Here is a 22,772-nt window from a genome sequence, read left to right on the forward strand (position 1 = left end):
AAAGTAGGGGGAATCATTAAACACCTGAAGCTGAAGCCATTTAGACCAGGGGTCTCAAACTCGCGGCCCGCAGGCCGCATGCAGCCCGCCGAACAATTTTGTGCGGCCTGCAGACTAATCCACGAAGTTCAAAATATTAAAAAATGACCCTTGCCGTTTTGAGTGGCGCCTTATCTTCTGTCCCTCTTACACTTTCTGACTGTAGCATCAGCCCACGTATGCAGTGTGGATGAATGCCCTCAGTGCATTGTTCTTAGCTTCACTTATCTCTTTGGTTACAATATTTTTAAAAATTGGAATAGGAGTACCTTTCTTCCATCATTTCAGAAAGGACTGAACATCAAATGAAGAAATAATATAGGGTTGAATAAATGTAAAGAAATGTTAAATGTAGTTAAATAAAAATCCAAAAGTATATTTGACAAGAGCATTTATGTATGTTTTTATTCAGTTCAAAGTTATTGTTGGCTCACCTCAATTTGATTCCTAGGTCAATGTTGAACTTAAACCTCATGAAGAACTTAAAATAAATTAAACATGTCTGAGCTACAGTGAGTAAACTCTTTTTTGTGCAATCCTGTAGACAGAAAAGAAGTCTGTAACCTTGGGTCATTTCTAATTTGCTTGAGAATACAAAAAATAAGTGGTCATATAACTTATATAACTTGTGACTGTTCTTCCTTACTGTTACCAGCTATTTCCCAGGATGTTCCTACCTTCATCCCTTTTCTCCTGTACCTTCCTCTTTTATTTTCTGAGACCGCATATCCAGAACAAGCTTCACTTGGATGGAATTTGTCCACGACATGTTCTTGTAGCTCCATATAGCCACAGTTATCTACCCCACCTTATCATCACATAGTTCATATTTAGTCATTTCATTTTAATAATAAATGCATAATTTTGTACAAAAATAAATTGAAAACGTAGAGAATAATTCTAGTAGAAAATATTCCTACTAGATTGTGACGCTTATTGCTGTTTCTTAATCATGCATCATGATTTGTCTTCACTAAACATATTTGTTCTTTGATTGCATTGCAGCCAAATATTTTGTTACAAGCTAAAAAGGGACAGATCCAGAGCTTAACTTTTTTAAAGATGTTACTTAATAATTTTAGAGAGAGAAAAGGTAGGGGGAGGAGTGAAGCATCAACTTATAGTAGTCATTGCTTTTCATATGTGCCTTGACTGGTCAAGCCCAGGGTTTTGAACCAGCGACCTCAGCATTCCATATCGATGCTTTATCCACTGTGCCACCACAGGGCAGGCACAGAGCTTAATTTGTAACTCGGGTTTCCCTTCCAAATGATGTTGTGTCACAAAGATTCCACTCACATAATTTTTTTCTTAGTAAATATTAGCTTTTATTTTTTTTGCCATTATTTTATTTTATTTTTAAATTAATTTTAATGGGGTGACACTGATAAATCAGGGTACATATGTTCAGAGAAAACAACTCTAGGTTATTTTGACATTTGATTATGCTGCATGCCCATCACCCAAAGTCCAATTGTCTTCTGTCACCTTCTAACTGGTTTTCTTTGTGCCCCTCCCCTCCCCCAACCCCCTCCCTCTCCTCCCGCCACTCCCCGTAACCCCCACACTCTTGTCCATGTCTCTGAGTCTCAATTTTATGTCCAACCTATGTATGGAATCATATAGTTCTTAGTTTTTTCTGATTTACATATTTCACTCAGTATAATGTTATCAAGGTCCATCCATGTTGTTGTAAATGATCCGATGTCATCATTTCTTATGGTTGATTAGTATTCCATAGTATATATGTACCAAAGCTTTTTAATCCACTCGTCCACTGACGAACACTTGGGCTGTTTCCAGATCTTCGCTATTGTGAACAATGCTGCCATTGGGGTGCATTTCTTCTTTTGGAACAGGTCTATGGTGTTCTTGGGGTATATTCCTAAACGTGGGATAGCTGGGTCAAAAGGCAGTTCAATTTCTAATTTCTTGAGGAATCTCCATACTATTTCCACGGTGGCTGAACCAGTCTGCATTCCCACTAGCAGTGCAGGAGGGTTCCCTTTTCTCCACATCCTCGCCAGCACTTATTTTGTGTTGTTTTGTTGATGAGCACCATTCTGGCTGGTGTGAGGTGATATCCCATTGTGGTTTTAATTTGCATTTCTCTAATGATTAGTGATGTTGAGCATTTTTTCATATGCCTATTGGCCATCTGTATGTCCTCACTGGAGAAGTGTCTATTCATTTCTTTTGCCCATTTTTGGATTGGATTGTTTGTCTTCCTGGTTTTGAGTTTTACAAGTTCTTTATAAATTTTGGTTATTAACCCCTTATCAGACGTATTGTCAAATATATTCTCCCATTGTGTAGTTTGTCTTTTTGTTCTGTTCTTATTGTCTTTAGTTGTGCAGAAGCTTTTTAGTTTGATATAGTCCCATTTGTTTATCCTGTCTTTTATTTCACTTGCCCGTGGAGATAAATCGGCAAATATATTGCTGCGAGAGATGTCAGAGAGCTTACTGCCTATGTTTTTTCTTAAAAGATGCTTATGGTTTTATGGCTTACATTTAAGTCTTATCCATTTTGAGTTTATTTTTGTGAATGGTGTAAGTTGGTGATATAGTTTCATTTTTTTTGCAGGTAGATGTCCAATTTTCCCAACACCATTTGTTGAAGAGGCTGTCTTTACTCCAATGTATGCTCTTACCTCCTTTGTCAAATATCAGTTGTCCATAAAAGTGTGGGTTTATTTCTGTGTTCTCAGTTCTGTTCCATTGATCTATATGCCTGTTCTTATGCCAGTACCAGGCTGTTTTGAGTACAATGGCCTTGTAGTATAACTTGATATCCAGAAGTGTGATACCTCCCACTTTATTCTTCCTTTTCAAGATTGTTGAGGCTATTCGTGTTCTCTTTTGGTTCCATATAAATTTTTGGAATATATGTTCTATATCTTTGAAGTAAGTCATTGGTATTTTAATCAATATTGCATTGAATTTATAAATTGCTTTGGGTAATATAGACATTTTAATGATGTTTATTCTTCCTATCCATGAGCACAGTATATGCTTCCACTTGTTTGTATCTTCCCTGATTTCTTTTATCAATGTTTTATAATTTTCCGAGTACAAGTCTTTAATTTCCCTGCTTAAATTTATTCCTAGATACTCTATTTTTTTGGTTGCAATGGTAAAAGGGATTGCTTCCTTAATTTCTCTTTCTGACAGTTCATTGTTAGTATATAAAAATGCCTCTGATTTCTGAGTATTAATTTTATATCCTGCCATCTTGCCTAATTAATTTGTCAGGTCTAGTATTTTTTTGACTGAGACTTTAGGGTTTTCTATATATAGTATCATATCATCAGCAAATAATGATAGTTTTACTTCCTCTTTTTCAATTTAGATGCCTTTTATTTCTTTTTCTTGTCTGATTGCTGTGGCTAGGACTTCCAGAACTATGTTGAATAAGAGTGGTGAAAGGGGGCACCCCTGCCTTGTTCTTGATCTTAAGGAGATTACTTTTAATTTTTGCCCATTGAGTATGATGTTGGCTGTGGGTTTGTCATAGATGACCTTTATCATGTTGAGGTATGTTCCCTGTATTCCCACTTTGCTGAGAGTTTTGATCATGAATGGGTGCTGGATTTTATCAAATGCTTTTTCTGCATCTATTGAAATTATCATGTGGTTTTTTTCCTTCCTTTTGTTTATGTGATGAATCACATTAATTGATTTGAGAATATTATACCAGCCTTGCCTCCTAAGAATAAATCCCACTTGATCATAGTGTATGATTTTTTTCATATATTGCTGGATCTTATTTGCTAATATTTTGTTGAGGATTTTAGCATCTAAATTCATCAGGGATATTGACCTATAATTTTCTTTCTTTGTGTTGTCTTTGCCTGGTTCTGGAATCAGAATTATACTCGCCTCATAAAAGGAGCTTGGAATTCTTCCTTCCTCTTGAATTTTTTGACATAGCTTGAGAAGGATAGAAGTTAGTTCTTCTTTGAATATTTGGTAGAATTCACTTGTGAAGATATCAGGCCCAGGACTTTTCTTTGTTGGGAGTTTTTTGATAACTGTTTCGATCTCATTTGGCGTAATCGGTCTGTTTAGGTTTTCTGATTCTTCCAGATTGATTTTTGGAAGATTGTATGTTTCAAGGAATTTGTCCATTTCATCTAGGTTGTCTAGTTTTTTGGCATACAGTTCTTCATAGTATTTTCTTACAATATTTTGTATTTCTGTTGTGTCAGTTATTTCTCCACTCTCATTTCTAATTTTATTTATTTGAGTCCTCTCTTTTTTTTTCTTGGTGAGTTTGGTTAATGGTTCATCAATTTTGTTTACCTTTTCAAAGAACCAGCTCCTGGTTTCATTGATCCTCTGTATTGTTTCTTTAGCCTCTATGTCATTTATTTCTGCTCTGATCTTTATTATTTTCTTCCTTCTACTAGCTCTGGGCTTTACGTGCTGTTCTTTATCTAGTTCTTTTAGATGCAGGGTCAAATTGTTTATTTGAGCTTTTTCTAGCTTCTTGAGGTATGCCTATAATGCTATGAACTTCCCTCTCAGGACTGCTTTTGCTTGTCCCATAAATTTTGAGTTGATGTACACTCATTATTGTTTGTTTCTAGGAATTTTTAAATTTCTTCTTTGATCTCATTGTTAACCCATTCATTATTTAATAACATGCTATTTAGTTTCCAAGTTTTGAGTATTTTTTAATTTTTCTGTTTTGGTTGATTTCTAGTTTCATACCATTGTGATCAGAGAAAGTGTTCGATATGATTTTAATCTTTTTAAATTTGTGGAGGCTGCTTTTGTGCCCTAACATGTGGTCTATCCTAGAGAATGTACCATGAGCATTTGAAAAGAATGTATATTCTGCTGCTTTAGGGTGAAAGGTTCTGAAGATATCTATTAAATCAAGTTGATCTAGTATGTCCTGTTTCTTTGTTAATTTTCTTTCTTGAGGATCTATCTAGTGATGTTAGTGGAGTATTGAAATCCCCTACTATTATAGTATTGCTGTTGTTCTTGCTCTTTAAATCCATCAAAGACTGCTTTATATATTTAGGTGCTCCTATATTAGGTGCATAGATATTTATAACAGTTATATCTTTCTGTTGGATTGCTCCCTTTATCATTATGTAGTGACCTTGTTTATCTTTTACTATAGTCTTTGTTTTAAACTGCATTTTGTCTGATGTAAGTATTGCTACTCCAGCTTTTTTTTCATTTCCATTTGCGTGAAACATATTTTTCCATCCTTTTATCTTCAGTCTATGTGCATCTTTTGTTTTAAGGTGTGTCTCTTGTAGATAGCATATGTATGGGTCCTGTTTTCTTATACACACAGCTACCCTGTGTCTTTTGATCAGATCATTTAATCCATTTACATTTAACATTATTGATATGTAATTGTTTATTTCCATTTTATTCTTTAAAATTGTATTCCTCTTTTGCTATATTCTTTTTCTCCTTTGATCTGTTTAGAACAGGCCCCTTAGCATTTCTTGCAGCCTTGGTTTGGTTGCAGTGAATTCCTTGGGTTTTTTTTGGTCTGGAAAGCTTTTTATTTCTCCTTCAATGTTAAACGCTAGCCTTTCTGGATTAAGTAGTCTTGGTTGTAGCCTCTAGCTCTGCATTACTTTGAATATTTCTTGCCATTCCCTTCTGGCCTCAAGTGTTTCTGTTGAGAAGTCGGAAGTCATCCTTATGGGGGCTCCTTTCTAGGTGATAGTCTTTTTTTCTCTAGCAGCTTTTAATATTTTCTCTTTATCACTTAGCTTTGGTATTTTAATTATGATGTGTCTTGGTGTAGATTTCTTTGGGTTTCTCCTTAATGGAGTTCTCTGTGCTTTTTGGACTTGTGAGATGTTTTCCTGCCTTAATTGAGGGAAGTTTTCACCTATGATATGTTTGAACAAAGTCTCTATCCCTTGTTCTTTCTCTTCTTCTTCAGGAACCCCTATGATGCAGATGTTATTTCTCTTCATGTTGTCCCAGAGCTCTCTTAGAGTTTCCTCAGACTTTTTGAGTCTCTTTTCTTTTTTCTGCTCTGCTTCCATGCCTTTATTTATATTGTCCTCTAACTCGCTGATTCAATTCTCAGCTTCTAGTGTCCTGCTTCCCTTTGCTGGTATTGCTGTTTCCAGGGGAAATATTCACTTCAGATATGGGGAGTGACTCATCCCAGAGGCTAGGGTGGTTGTCTCTCAAAATGTTTCTTCCTGTGCCTCCTAGATTACATACACTCTCTTCCGACTACTCCGGTCCTCTCCTCTTTCCCTGTCCCCCGGAGCCTCGGGTGAGTGGTTGTGAGAGAGGTTTTCTGCATGGTCCCTTTAAGAAGTATCCTGGGTCTGAGAAATCAGTCTCTTTCTCACAAACAGTATCCTGTCTTGTTTCCAGTTAAATACTGTCCATACACCTCTTCTAGGCTCTGGGGCTGCATGCTGGGTCTTTTTTCCTGGGACTCAGGACCCTTTTCTCTCAGCTAAGCTCACTTCCTGCCACTTGAGTCTCTCCTGACTGCCGTTCGCTCTGGGGAGCTGGGCAGCCCTCTCCGCATTTCTGCTTTTCCTACCAGACTCAGTGTGCCTTCTTCAGTGTTCCTTGGTTGAAGAATCCTCTTAGTTTAGTCCAAAGTTGGTTTTTCCAGATTATGGTTCTTAAAATTAGTTTAATCCACTTTGGTTCTGGGAGGTGGAAGTTGGTACGTTCCCCTACTCCATTGCCATTTTGTCTTCTCCCTTCACTCTCATAATTTTTAAAATGTGATGGATGAATTAAATTGTCACATACCTGGTGAAATAAATATGGCAACATGAAAGCACCTGCCACTTTATGTTATATTTGCAGAACTTAGTTTTAGCCAAAACTCTAATTAATTAATACTGATTTTAAATTTTTTGAGTTGGGTCCTGACTGGTGGCTCAGTGGATAAAGCATTGGCCAGGCATATGAACATCCCGGGTTTGATTCCTGGTCAGAGAACATAAGAGAAGCCACCATCTGCCTCTCCTTTCTCCCTCCTCTTTTCTTCTCCCTCATCCCCTTTTTGCAATCAGTGGCTTAATTGGTTCCAGTGTTGGCCCTGTGTGCTAAGGATAGCTCTGTCACTGAGGATAGCTCTGTTGAGTGTATCGGCCTCAGGCCCTAAAAATAGCTTGTTACTTTATCATTTGCCCTAGATAGGGTTGCAGGTGGATCCCAGTCCAGGTACATGCGAGAGTTTGCCTCACTATCTCCCTTTCTCTCACCAAAAAAAGTTTTGATTTGGGGATTATTATTTAATTTATAAATGTGTTCTGGTTTCTTAATTGTATTGATATGTTGAGGCATATGGATTTATATATAAACATTATAATATAATTTAAGTTAGTATCAAGAGTCTGATATCCTCTAGGATTTGTATATTACTCAAGGTTAGGAAATAGTGATACTGACAGTTATAGCGGTCAGAGGCATAAAGAATCAGGAGTAAGAACTGCGAAGTTTGGATTATGACAGCATCTGTATTATAGCATAATGATTTTTAATTCACTATGACAACTAGCCATTTGTGAAATAATCTAGAAGTAACTTTGCCTAGGTCTTGAATCAATATGTGTAATTACTTATTGGTTGCTAATTAAATATTCTAATTTAAAAATAAAGAGTGAAGTTTTAATTTTTTCCTCAAAGATGATTTTAGTATTTTATTTCTTAAGTCAGTTTTCCCATGTATATTTATATGATTCTGATTTACAGCTTATTCGTTAAGATATTATATGCAAATGGCTTGATGTTTTAATGATTTTTTTTGAACATTGATAATGTCTGTTAGCCCATTTATGCTTTTCTTTATAGTTTCTTTTTTTACTCCTTTTCTCATATATTCCTCATAGGTCAGAGTGTCATTTCACATGTTTGTTATCACTTGATTTACCTAAAAATAAGGTGTAGTCAAAATAGAAATTAAAAACACTTATTTCCTTAGTTGTTTCTGGGTCTTAAAGCACTCTATGGTTGCTACTTTTTCCCCCTCACAATTTTTCTTAAGATAGTTCTAAAAATCTGAAAAACCTTTTCTTATATATATTTTATGATACTTTAAATCTTTAAGTAAATAAAAATTCACAACAATATCATATCATAATTTATTTAGAATCTAGTATGATTTTTAGAAGCATTCTTATATTCAGCCAGTGATATATAATGAAAACTGGTGAATACAAAAACAATGTTAAATATAGTTTGATCTTAATTTTATAAAAATAAGTAGCATTTTCTAATGTACATGGTGATATTTAGATTAGTAAAAACCAACCTGAAATCTGCGGTCGAATAGCCAAAACACTTATAAATAAATATTATTTTATTCATAGGCAGCATTACTTTTAACTTACTCTTCTTGTTGCAAAAGATGCCTTTTCTTTTAGAGAATAGAATGGTATTAGTTACATTAATTCATGTGGCTTGGTGAAAAAAAATGCTACACCTCCTTTACTTAATGGGATTCTTCCCCCGTGGCAGTGCAAACGGCTGGAGCAGGAGCTTCGTCGTCTGAAAGAGCAGAGCCAGGCTTCAGCAAACAACGTGAGACATCTGACTGCTGAAAACAATCAGGAACGTGCTCTGAAGGTAAATCTCTGTTCCTTCTTGCAGGCAAATTAAGGTTGTAAGCCCTTGGTGCCAGCTTTCTGTGCTGCATATATCAGTTGTGTACATTTCAGCAGAAGAGAGCGGTGGTGTTTGCCAACAACCCCTTCCTTAAACACAGATACAGCACCCTTCTGCCATGGTGTTATTTTATCTTGTGTATGTATACATGAAAACAACATATTTTTTAATGTTGAGTGGGGGGGTCTATTAATCACTTTTGGTACATGTTCATGCTGTTTCTGATTTTTGTAATATATTGTTACCTTTTGTAGTAATAAAACATGACCACACTATAAGAAAAGAATTAATTCATGAACTTCCCATAAATATTTATCACTAATTTTTAAATGAGTTTTTGTAAACCACAACTGACATTCCTTAAAGGGTATGTGAATATGTTTGGGAATTGAAATTGAAATAGTACTTAAAATGTTACTACCAAAAAAAAAAATATATATATATATATACACATATATATTCTATATATTATACTAGAATATATAGAATTCTAGAATTCTACTAGAATTTGAAACAAGTGTGTACATCTCATGACAAGAATTTTCTGTTTCATTATAATGTAGTTCCAGTAATTGTGAAAAAGACATTATTTTGATTCTTATATTTTTTCTTAAGATGTTTATGACTTTCTGTTCTCCTTTTTTATCTTTTCCCCAGTTCCTAGCATAGTGCCTGTGATGTACTAATGCCCTCTGCAATCAAGGCACTAACATTCTCCTGAATGGATTAAAAATAAAAACAAAACCATATCCATAGGAAACAAAAAAAAAAGTCCATCCTTGTTATAATTGTGCAATTAAAGGAGATGTGCTGTCTGGAGGATTGTTGAGTGCTTTGTTGTGTTGAATTCATTTCAGCTGCAGATTATAGAATAGTATGGCATTAGCAGTGTAGTTCACTAAGCCTGAATTGTCTACCAAAATTGAGAAAATGTTGACATTTTGATATGAAAAATATTTTTAATCTGTCCAAAAAGTATGAGATTGGTAAAAATTGATTTTTTTACAAAATGTATTTAGCGTCATTTAGAAGCTCTCAATCAGTAGTGGGCTTTGTTATCGTTTAATGTACTTTTTTCTTCTTAGTTCTCAAGTTTATAGATAGATCAGAATAAATAGGAAAGAAAAGACTTGTAGATTTCTGTGATTATGAATTAACTACCCCAAGAAATTTATTCTTGTAGAATAATTTGTAAATGTATTCTTGCAAATCAAAATTAATAGTGTTTTAAAGGCAGCTTCCATTCTTGTGTGCTAATTTATTATCAGCGTTAAGGGACAGACTTCATAGCTCTACATGATACCACTATTTCCACTTAATACTGATACCACTATTTTCACTTATTACATACCCTAATATGAAAATTCTAGTTTGTTAAGTACATAATAATTGCATAGTCTTTTTTCTTGAATTTTGGGTTATATATTTGGTTGTATATTTATGGTAAATTGAATTAAATTACAGCTGCTATTTATGGAAATAGGTATACATTTCTAAGAGGTTATTGAAATTAGAAGTCAAGAGCCTGACCAGGCGGTGGCACAGTGGATTGAGCATCAGACTGGGACACAGAGGACCCAGGTTCAAAATCCTAAGGCTTGAGTGTAGGCTTACCCGGCTTGAGCACAGACTCACCAGCATGAGTGCGGGATCCCTGGCTTGAGCATGGGATCATAGACATGACCCTTTGGTCGCTGGCTTGAGCCCAAATGTCACTGGCCTGAAGCCCATGGTTGTTGACTTGAGCAAGGGGTCACTGGCTTGATTGCAGGCCCCCACCTCATTAAGGCACATATGAGAAAGCAATCAATGAACAACTAAAGGGCTACAACAAAGAATTGATGCTTCTCATCTCTCTCCCTTTCTAACTACCTATTCCTCTTTCTCTTTCTCTTTCTCTCTCTTGTGAAAAAAAAAAATTAGGAGGCAAGATGTGGGCCAGAAGAAACCTGGAAGTTCAAGAGAAAACAAAACCTAAACCCTATAAAATAAAAATCTCTGTAAACTGTACACCATATAATTTAAAGTAATACATAAGTAAACCTACATTTTTATTCCTGACAAATATACTATATTAAAATTTTTTCTAGTTACTTAATTTTTTTCTGCAGGTCTCAAACTTTTCTTTTGTCTTTTAATCTTTCATAACTTCATTCGTTAATTAAGCCAACTTAAATTTTTTGTCAAGTAAAGAGGGGAGGAAGAAATAAATTTTAAAAAGTTGTCAATTTAATCTTTTTAAATCCCCTGTGTTTAGGCCTGATCTGTGGTGGTGCAGTAGATAAAGCATCGACATGGAATGATGAGGTCACAGGTTTGAAACCGTGCACTTGCCTGGTCCAGGCACATATGGGAGTTGATGCTTTCTGCTCCTCCCCCTTCTCTCTCTCTCTTTCTCTCTGTTTCCTCTCTCTAAAAAATCTGAATAGCATTAAAAAAAATAAATCTAAAAAAATATATCTGAATCTCCTGTGTTTAGTTTAGCTCTTTTTAAAATGTCTGTCTTGTTTAAGAAAGTTTTTGGTTGTTTTATGTTGTATTTCCTTCTGTGAAACCTTAAACTTATGAAAATTAGGTCATTTAAAATACATTACAAATTATTATGAAATTATATAATTATTCTAAATCATTTTAAAGTTTTATTCTTATTTTGTTCATTTAGTGCTTTATTATTGCATTCTGTATCTTCAAGGTGCTGTATAAGTTAGGAATAATCATTTTACTACCAAACTAGCTGATGAATTAATTGTTCATCTCTTTGCTGAGCAGTAATACTTACCTTTTACAATCCACTTACAAGTATCATTCCTTTTGTTTGCTAACTGGTTTAATATTTAGTTAGTATCTGATTGAGCTTTAGGAAGACTTTTTAAAAAGAGTTACTTTCTCTAGAAGCTTTCAGCCTGCCAAAGATATTTCTAGTATTTTACCATGAATAATATTATTAACATCACTAATAAAGGTAAATTTGAGTATGGTGAGAGCTAAAAATTCATGTTTTATTTCATTATGTTACACTATAATTTCTAAAGGAACCAGTCCTAGAGGTATGCTTATGGAGAAAATCATGGTCATACATTACATAGAACTTTCTAATTAATAATTATGACAATTATACAATTATTTTACAAGGACGTACTTTTTAATAATCTTGTGCTATTTGAATAACAGTGTGTTTATTCTAATAACCAGAAAATTCTTTCTAAATCACTTTTTGTAATGGAGCATAAAATTTGAATTTTGGTGATTATTTATACATTATTTGATGATTATTTATACTATTATAGTAGCTAAATTGCTGGCATGACGCTGTTTCCCTGCTTTTACAATGTTTGCAGTTTTCCCAAATAACAAGTAAAACTCAGTTGTACACTTAGAATGAGAGGCTGAGAGTTATGTGGAAAAGAAAATAAAGTTTATTTCTTTACAATAAAATTTATCCATTTATGTTAAAAAGTTAATTTGTTAAAGAACAAACACCATTTGGGACTTTATATGTTTTTAAAATAAATTTAGATTAGTCATACATGTGCAGACATCAGTTAGTAAGATATATTATATATATATATATATATATATTGTGTGTGTATGCCGTTTTCCCCCTTTTATTTATTTACCTCTCTTATTACACATCTTTAACTTCCTACACTTGAACTTCTCCACTGTAATTCCATTGGAACCCATTCTTTCTGAGGTTATAAGTGATCTCTGATGATTACACCTGTAGAACTTACCATTCCTTGTCCTACTCCATCTCCCAGTCCACCTAAACCAGAACGTATTTCAGTTTTTTTGGCTTCCTCATCTTGAAATACTTTCCTTTAGTTCACTGTTACTATACCCTCATTATTTTTCTTATCTTTGATGGCTAGTCTTCAGCTGATGTCTTTTTTTCTATGTGTTCCTAAAATATAAATGATTCCCTGGCATATGTGATTAACATTTTATTTTTCTTTCTTTAAAAAAAATCTTTATTTTTTAGAGGAGTTTTATGTTCATGGAAAAATTGAGTAAAAACAGTTTCCACTCATTCCTTCACCACCTACATGTATATGCCCCCAGCATCCAGCAAGAGAGTGGTCCATTTGTTATGATCCATGAACCTACATCCGTGTAACTCAAAGTCCATAATTCACATTAGGGTTCACTGTTAGTGTTGTATATTCTATGGGTTTTGACAAATGTAATTGACGTGTATCTATCATTACAGTATCATGCAGAAGTTTCACACCAAAAATTCTCTGTGATCCACCTATAAATTCCTCTCTCCCTCAGGACCTGCCAAACATGAATCCTTTATCATCTCTGTAGTTCTGCTTTTTCCGTAATGTCATGAGTTGGAATTAATACAGTATGTAGCCTTTTCAGATTGGCTTCTTTCACTTAGGAGTATGCATTTAAGCACCTCCATACCTTTTAATAGGGCTTCATATGTCATTTCAGTGTTGAATAATATTCCATTTTCAGGATGTAACAGTTTACAATTTTCCCTCGCCATATTGTGGTTCACTTTTTGTGGTCTCACTATATGGTGCATTTTTAAATTATATGTATCTAAATTTTTTTTAATTATTTATTTATTTATTCATTTTAGAAAGGAGAGGGAGAGACAGAGAGAGAGAGAGAGAGAGAGAGAGAGAGAGAGAAAGAGGAGAGACAGAGAGAGAGAAGGGGGAGAGGAGCTGGAAGCATCAACTCCCATATGTGCCTTGACCAGGCAAGCCCAGGGTTTCGAACCGGCGACCTCAGCATTTCCAGGTCGATGCTTTATCCACTGCGCCACCACAGGTCAGGCAATGTATCTAATTTTGTATTGCAGATTTTTCGCTATATCACAGGATTTTGTGGTATTATAGGTATTTTTATATATTTGTTATTTTAGTTATTTTTGCAGTAAAATAAGCATTTTCTAGCCTAAAAATTAGAAAAAAATATAAAAAATATTAAAACATGTTAAAAGAATATTAAATCGAAGTAAAAGGTGTAATAATGTATTTACTGGTGAGTTCTCAGAGTCTTATATGTTGTGAAAATTATGTAGGTTTAAGAGTGTAGAAAGTTTTTAAGAGCATAGGAAGTTTTTATAAGAGTGGGGGAAAGGTTTATAAGAGTTTGGGGAGGGTTTATAAAGCCTTAAAATATGTATAAAAAATAAAATAAATATAAGGTTGCTACTTTGTGGATTTGCCTATCACGGGGGGTTCAGGAACCTAACCCCTACCGTAGAAGAGGGACCACTGTTTGTTGTTGTTTTTTTTTCAGAGACAGAGAGAGTCAGAGAGAGGGATAGATAGGGACAGACACACAGGAACGGAGAGAGATGAGAAGCATCAATCATCAATTTTTCATTGTGATACCTTAGTTGTTCATTGATTGCTTTCTCATATGTGCCTTGACCGCGGGTCTTCAGCAGATTGAGTAACACCTTGCTGGAGCCAGTGACCTTGGGTACAAGCTTTTGCTCAAACCAGATGAGCCCACGCTCAAGCTGGCGACCTCGGGGTGTCGAACCTGGGTCCTCCACGTCCCAATTCGATGCTCTATCCACTGCACCACCACCTGATCAGGCGAGGGACCACTCATCTACTAAAGGACATCTTGGTTGTTTCCAGATAATGAATAAAGCTGCTATAAATAGCCATGTGAAGGTTTTTATGTGGACATAGGTTTTTCTACTCATTTAGGTAAATGCCATTAGCTACAATTGCCGGATTGTGTGTAATAATATAATTTTTATTGTAGACTTGTCTTTTTAAATCGCATCTATTCTTATAATATCACTTATCATTTATGTTCTAATGACTACCTTATACGCCTTCCACTTGGATACCTTAATGTCTCCATAACCTTAACAAGTTTGAAACCAAATCCCTTATTTGACTCCCTAAGCATTCTCTTCTTAAGAAAAAGTCAGGAACTGAGTCCATTTAAGATTTATTCCTAATTGTATTTTTCTTTGTTTGCCTTTACTATAGAAGCTGTTGAAGTTAAACACTTTCTCAGCCTTTCTTTTTGCCAATGAGGCATAAGAAGAATTACACAGTAGGGGTGGGACAAGAAATTGGAATGTTTCTGAAAAAGTTTTTGTTTTCCTGACATAGGACCGATGCATCAGGCACCATTCCCTTCTTCTTTTTTACCTGGAACTGCAGCAGCCATTTTATGGCCATGAAGAAAATGCAGGAAAAGCTGGCCTTTGACGTCATTGAGCCCTTCTACCAGTGATTTGCTCTGAGAACATTAAGCACCCATACCCTGCTTTCTTTCCCTGGTGACAGAAATAATGCCCTGTATTTAAAATTATTCTTAATAGTTTTCGGTGGTACTTCTAGATTGATCAATTAACATCTATTAATTAATGACACTGCTCTACTCCTAGACCTAAGCTAGTGAAATTAACATAGTCTTTAATAACCTTTCAAATGCTCACCCGTCACAAAGCAACTTAGCATCCATCCATTTTTGTCAATTCTGCCACAGTGGTTTCTCCCCTACTTTTCCTCTTCATTATCCTACCTCTACCCTATGGCAGGTTAATGATCTAGACAGTAATGGTACCCTCCTAACTTAACTTTTTGACCCCAGGTTCTCACCTCTTTAATCAGCTGCTACACTTCCATTAACTGTCATTATAAAACAGAGGTGTAACACCTTTCTACTGAAAAACCTTCACGAAGTCTTGCATTTTCAGCAGGATAGGAAAACAGAGATATCCTAAATGACCCTCCTGATAAAAACAATGAAAAAGGATGGTTACAATTTCTATTTTAAGATCATTTCACAACATCCCTGAGAAGACAGGGAGATAAGGAATTTGAAAAGGCCTGAGACGAAGTAGAGATGGGGGGAGGGGACATGGAAAACCAGGGGTTGCCTGATGCGCTCTTTTACCCTGAGTGCGTTCCTCAAACCTGGTCATTTCAGTTTGTATTTTTAATGACTTCAAGGGGAAGACAAACAGGAAGTAGAGTCCAGACCCTGTGTAAGCCAGAGGGTGCCATGAGGTATGCTCTCCTGAAGCTGTCACTCTAGATGGCCACAGCATTAATGTTCAGGTGAGTAAGTCAAGCCCTCTGTACAAAATAAGACAATGAGGTAACTTGACTTTTTTGATTGTACAGTAGGAAAATGGCACTGAGAAAATACCATCAACAGCCCACTTTCAGGCAGGTTTAGAACCATACAGGTTCCCTAAATTCTTGTTGTCTGTGGTTCTAAAAGCTGAGGATTTAATTTGAAGTAGCCCTATCCTGGAAGGGCTGGCTCATTGTCAACAGACCAAAGCAAATTACCTTACTGTTAAGCCTTCACTGTTTCTTATAAAGTTTCAAAGACACTGAACTATCAAAAATATGTTAGAGAAAAAGGCACTTCTGGTGAACATCAATAAACGCATCAGGCAGCAGAATCATATACTTCAATAAATAGTTCAAGTGAGTTTGGGTAAAAACTAGATTGAACGTATAGAAATTAAAATTAAAATAATTAAAATTAAACAGCAAACAGATTGAACAGCAGATTTCACAGTTTAAGATACTGATAGTGAACTGGAAGATAAATGTTGAGTATGAAAATGGAAGCCAGAGAGACAAAGAAGTAAAAAATATAAAAGATATGTTAGCCCTGGCCGGTTGGTTCAGTGGTAGAGTGTCAGCCTGGCATGCAGAAGTCTCGGGTTCGATTCCCGGCCAGGGCACACAGCAGAAGCGCCCATCTGCTTCTCCACCCCTCCCCCTCTCCTTCCTCTCTGTCTCTCTCTTCCCCTCCTGCAGCCAAGGCTGCATTGGAGCAAAGTTGGCCCGGGCGCTGAGGATGGCTCCTTGGCCTTTGCCTCAGGCGCTAGAATGGCTCTGATTGCAACAGACCAATGCCCCAGATGGGCAGAGCATCGCCCCCTGGTGGGTGTGCCGGGTAGATCCCGGTCGGGCTCATGCAGGAGTCTGTCTGACTGCCTCCCCGTTTCCAACTTCAAAAAAATACAAAAAAAAAAAAAAAGAATTTAAAAGACACAACAGATAGTGAAAAGATCTAAAATAGTCTATTAGGAGTTCTAGAGGAGGTAATATAGGGAACAGTGAAGAGGCAGATACAAAGAAAGAAGGACTGAGAATTTTCCAGAATTGTCAATTCACACAAGCCTCAGATCTAGGGATACCAAATGAATTCTAAGTATGACAACTTTGAAGAAGTTGCAGGAACATTGGTTTTAAAGACAGCTCTTAAAACCAACCATTAGAAAAGACATATTTATAAACAAATGACAGTTAAATTCACTGACTACTCAACAGTAATAATAAAATAATACCTTAAATACACAGAGAGCAACAAAGGGAATCATTTTTTAAACATGCAAAGAGAAAGTAATTGTCGAGAAGAAGAGTGAAATAATTGTTAGGTAAATATAAATTTTCTGTTGCCGCCTGCTATCTAGAGAGTATAATCTAACTATCCTAAACACTAGTTTTAGCTTGGTTTTCCTTTCTGTCTGTCTGTTTGGGTTTTTTTGGAATCATTTTCCCCTCTTTAGTATTGATAAAACCCAACTATCTCTCACTACTTAGTGTCCTAAATGTGTCATGTTCTTTAATTTCCTCTAGTCTTTACTTCTGTTATGGCTTTTATTTAATTCTGTCCCTAATACCAGCTGATTGCTTACATGTCATCTTCTTTAACTTGATCATGAGGGATCAATACCTTTTTCATGTTGCGGTTTAGCACTTTGTTGAACACATATTCCATGACCAGTAAGATTTTTAAATCAAAAATAAATTTTAATTTATCCTAGTTGATGTGAACGTGTTTATTGAGTATCTTTTAAGTTTAAGACCTGGAGGACATGGAATTATTCTGGCATAATATTGTCTTCATAGTCATTAACTGCCCAACTAAAACTCTCTAGAAGAATTTTTATTTTGTGCTAAAGTTTCTTTGCTCATGAACTGAACAATATCAGGAATTCTAGTTTTTTACTCTTGATAAAAGAGATTTGGGGTTATTTTGTCCTTTGTTGTTTAGGGGTTACTGAAGGATACACTTTTTTAGGAGACTAAGTCAATAGCAAACACCCTTTGTAATTTGATAGTAAATGATATTATAATTTCTTATGATGAAACCATCTAGTCAGGTGAGCAATTAGTCATTTCTGTTAGGTTAGTGCATTAATGGATTGTGCTTGTTATTCCCAAGTGATGCCACCCTTTTGCTCTCCGTGGGATATAGTTTTGGATTATTTCTAGTAGATAACTCTAGTAATGGGTTTTGAGTTTTAAAATTCTGAATTTCCCACTTACTAGTTGTAGAGCGTTGGATAGTCAGTTAACTTCTCTGAATATTGGTGCCCACATTCATAAGAACAGTGGAGTTTGTGCTGCCTGTCACCAATTCAGAGACAGAGATTGAATCTTTATGGGCCCTTTTTTCAGACGGCCAACAATCGGAGGAGATGGATTACATTCACAAATCATCTCAACTGCCTTTCCTCAGCCTTTTAACAAGGGGAAGAAAAGGGTAGGTAAGGGGTTTGGGGTTTCAAGAGAGATTTAATCAGATTATAGTCAAAGTTAATTGGATCAAAGTCAGCAGGTGTTTTGTGCTTGGAGCACAGAGACTTTGCTTGCAATCCCCTGAGGCATCAAGGTGGATTACAGATCTCTTTAAGCCATGTAGGCCTGACAAAGGTGGATCACTTGCAGATCTCATGTCGTGTTGGCCTGTTCAGGTATCCCATGTTCTGGAACAAAACTTTTACCATTATGCCCACTGACCATAATTAAAACCACCATTACTCAAGCTAAAATTCTAACTCTTGAGTTCCCCCTATCAATATGAGAGTGGAGATATTGTTACAATTCATAAATGTATGGGCAATCAATTTATAAAGTATGACACATTACGCCTTCATTCCATTGGGTATAGTTGTAGAAGAAACATTGGATTAAGTGTCAGACGTCTCTTCTTTTCCTGGCTCTGCAATTAACAAACCATATCATCTTTGTCAAATTATTTTATATCTTCAAATGAGGAGGTTGAAACTAAAGCAAAATATAAGGATATACGTACTTCAAGGACGTTTCTACTCAAGCATTTTAAATTCTATTTAACTTTTTAAAAATTAATGGTGGCCGTGGCTCTCTAAATGAACTATGTTGGGCCCTGGTTGGATAGCTCAGTTGGTTAGCACATTGTCCAATATGCCAAAGTTGTGGGTTCGATCCCCAGTCAGGGCACTTATGAGAATCAACCAACGAATACATAAATGAGTGGAACAACAAAAAGATGTTTCTTTCTCACACTCGTCTTTCTCCCTCTTCCTCTCTCTCTATAATCGACAATTTTTTTTTAACTTAAAAAATAGAAAATAAATTAACCATGTTGGGTGACAGTTCTCCCATGGCATTTTAGTATTTCTATATAACCTATACTATAGGGGATGGGGCAAAAGTAGATTTACATTTGCTTATATGGAAAATAATACATTAATTAATAAATAATAATACAAGAATAAAATCTTGTGTTTTGTATGCTCAAAACTGGAAACCCACTTTTGTCCCACCCTGTGTATTTATCATTTCTAATGTATTTTTTGTTCTGAACTGTTTTAAGGGATATTTGTTTAGCAAACAGCTTTAGAAGATAGAGATAGTACTTCCTCTAAAGCAGGAAGTACTGTTTATTATCCAGTATAATAAAATACAGTATTTTCTTGCATAAGGTATTATTGTCCAGTTCAATAAACACAATATCACCCTCTCAGGCAAAAGTCAACTTGGGCTTCCCAACGCTTGAAATTCAGCTGTCCTGCAGTCCCACTACGTGTGCAGCCTACAGCTGCACCCTTTGTTGCCCCGTGGGAGCTGAAGGTCAAAGGCAGCCTGTATAAACATGAAGTTTGTGCTGTCTATGCTGTACCTGAATAAATAAAAGTTCTTTGTGACCCAGAGTTCTTGTGCCTTCTGCCAGCATGCATGGAACTGGCAGACGTGTAAGTAGGATACAAATCTCAGACTCTTCACAGTTCTTAAAAACCACATATTTTTCAATATTTTGTCATCCTCAGAATTATAGTCCGGATTTTTAGTTTGTATGTCTGTATCTATCATTGGTATATCTTTATACTCTCTACTAGATATATAAATCTCCTGATAATACAGTCAAGTCTATCAGATGACCTGAAAATATCGCCTTTATTTATTTGTTTGTTTGTTTGTTTATTTTTAGGCTTTGAACTGATTGCTCTATAGGACATTACCTGGAACCTACCTTCAATGCCATCTGGTGCATCCTTTTTGTTTCTCTTATTTTGGGTCACCTGTGTCCTGGATTTTCTCTTTCTCCTACTTGATTTATTCTTTCATTTTGGTAAGGTGTATTTTCTAATAGTTTCCTGAGAAAGGACACATGATAGTTAAGTTGTTAAAGACTATCTGCTATTTCTTCAGGATAGATTTTCAGGAGCAATGGACTTGAATAAGCAGTATGAACATTTAAATTCAGATTTTCTGGATTTAATTTCAGGATTACCGAAGCAGAATATTTGGCATAAGGACCCAGAAATACTGCATTTTAATTTTATTATTTTTGAAACTTTTAAAAATTAAATTTCTCTTAAAATTAGCATGTTCATTAAAACAACAATGAGCTACCACATCACACCTGTTGGAATGGTTAAATAAAAATATACTCTTAGTACCAAATGTTGATGGGATGTGGAGAAAGGGAATCTCTCATACACTGCTGGATGACGTAGACACTGCGAAAGCTTGCCGGTTTCTTATATACATATATTACCATACAACCCATCTATTGCATTCCTAGGTCTTACCTCAAAGACATGAAAATGTATATCCACAAAAATCATATACACAAATGTTCATAGCAGCTTTTATTTGAAATTGCCCCAAATAAAAGAAGACAGATGTACTACAGTGAGTCGGTGGATCAACATCCACACAATGAACGACTGTTTCTTAGCAATAAACAGGAAAAACTGTTCCATACTTGGAACAACCCAATGCTTCCTAAGGGTACTATACTGGATGACAAAAGCCCTTTTTGAAGGGCTTTATCTATATGATTCAATTTATGTAGAAGTCCCAACGTGACAAAATCATTATGACGGAGAAAAGGTCATTGGTGTTTTGGAGTTAGGGTGAGGAACAGGGTGTGTCTACTAAAGGGTAACAGTTGGGGGAGGGGTGTGAGAAGGTCTGGTCAGTTAGCTTCGTCAGTTAGAGTGTTGTCCCAAAAGGCCAACATTGCAGGTCTGATCACACATCAGAGCACGTACAGGAAGTGACCAGTGAACGTACAGCTAAGTGGAATGAGAAGTCAATGTTTCGTTCTCTCTCTTCCTTCCTCTCTCTAGCTCTCTAAAAATCAATCAATAAATAATAAAATAAATAAATACTTGAAGTAAGGGTAACAGGATTTCTTTTTATTTATTTTTATTTTTATTTTTTTGGATTTTTTGAAGTTGGAAACGAGGAGGCAGTCAGACAGACTCCCACATGCGCCCGACCGGGATCCACCTGGCATGTCCACCAGGGGGCGATGCTCTGCCCATCTGGGGCATTGCTCTGCTACAACCAGAGCCATTCTAGTGCCTGAGGCAGAGGCCATGGAGCCATCCTCAGTGCTCGGGCCAACTTTGCTCCAGTGGAGCCCTGGCTGTGGGAGGGGAAGAGAGAGACAGAGAGGAAGGAGAGGGGGAGGGGTGGAAAAGCAGATAGGCACTTCTGTGTGCCCTGGCTGGGAATCGAACCTGGGACTCCTGCACGCCAGGCTGATGCTCTACCACTGAGCCAACCGGCCAGGGCCTAACAGGATTTCTTTTTAGTGCAGTAACACTTGTATTTCAATTTTGTAATTTTAAAATGTCATGGAATTATATAGCAGGGAGGGATGGAGGGAGGGAGAGAAATGTAAAAACAGATGAAATTCAAATAAGGTCTACATCTGACATTGTACCTCTGTCAGTTTCCAGGTTTGGACAGTATTCTATGGTACATATGTGATATGATCACTGGGAGGAGCAAAGTGAAGGCTACACAGGAACACTTTGCAGGTTCTTGTGGATTTTGAATGAGTTCTTAAGAAAGTTATTAAAAAATTATGCATGTTCACCATCACCAGTGAAAACAGTGCTAAGTTTTATAAATAAACTAATAATATTCCTCTTTCTAATTAATCTTTACTAGGAATTATAATAGTGGATATACCTATCTCACCTAATTTAATTTTTTTTTAGCCGGACCTGTGGTGGCGCAGTGGATAAAGCCTCGACCTGGAATGCTAAGGTTGCCGGTTCAAAACCCTGGGCTTGCCTGGTCAAGGCACATATGGGAGTTGAAGCTTCCTGCTCCTCCCCCCTTCTCTCTCTTTCTTTCTCTCTCTCTCTCTCTCCTCTAAAATGAATAAATAAATAAAAATAATTAAAAATTTTTTTATTTTATTTTATTTAGAAAATAAATTTAATGGGCTGACAATGATCAATAAGAGTACATAGGTTTCAGGTGAACATTTCTATAGCGTTTGAACTGTTGATTATGTTGTGTGCCCATCACCAAAAGTCTTTTTTTTTTTTTTTTTGTATTTTTCTGAAGTTGGAAACAGGGAGGCATTCAGACAGACTCCCGCATGCGCCCGACCGGGATCCACCTGGCATGCCCACCAGGGGGTGATGCTCTGCCCCTCTGGGGCGTTGCTCTGTTGCAACCAGAGCCATTCTAGTACCTGAGGCAAAGGCCAAGTAGCCATCTTCAGCACCTGGGCCAACTTTGCTCCAATGGAGCCGTGGCTGCAGGAGGGGAAGAGGGAGACAGAGAGGAAGGAGAGGGGGAGGGGTGAAGAAGCAGATGGACGCTTCTCCTGTGTGCCCTGGCCGGGAATCGAACCGGCATGCTAGGCCGACGCTCTACCACTGCGCCAACCAGCCAGGGCTCAAGTCATTTTTTGTCACCATTTATTTGTCCCTCTTTACTCCTTTCTTCTTCTGAGTTTCCTTTGTTCTTTTTCTAGTTCTTTCAGATGTAATGTTAGGTAGTTTACCTGGGATCTCTCTTGTTTGTTGATACAAGCCTCTAATCTCATAAAATTTTAGTGGGAATGGAT

The 22,772-nt window shown here is 36.3% G+C and overlaps 1 protein-coding gene across 1 annotated transcript in view; it reads left to right on the top strand.

The window, feature by feature from the left end:
- Window positions 1–22,772, top strand: part of MIPOL1 (mirror-image polydactyly 1) — a 347,233-nt gene that overhangs the window by 141,609 nt on the left and 182,852 nt on the right. Inside the window, exon 11 of the mRNA XM_066344523.1 lies at window positions 8,517–8,624. Within this exon, the coding sequence (XP_066200620.1) occupies window positions 8,517–8,624 (108 nt within the window). The remainder of the gene's footprint in view (window positions 1–8,516; window positions 8,625–22,772) is intronic.

This window comes from Saccopteryx leptura, chromosome 6, assembly GCF_036850995.1.
Source record: "Saccopteryx leptura isolate mSacLep1 chromosome 6, mSacLep1_pri_phased_curated, whole genome shotgun sequence".
Taxonomy (NCBI): domain Eukaryota; kingdom Metazoa; phylum Chordata; class Mammalia; order Chiroptera; family Emballonuridae; genus Saccopteryx; species Saccopteryx leptura.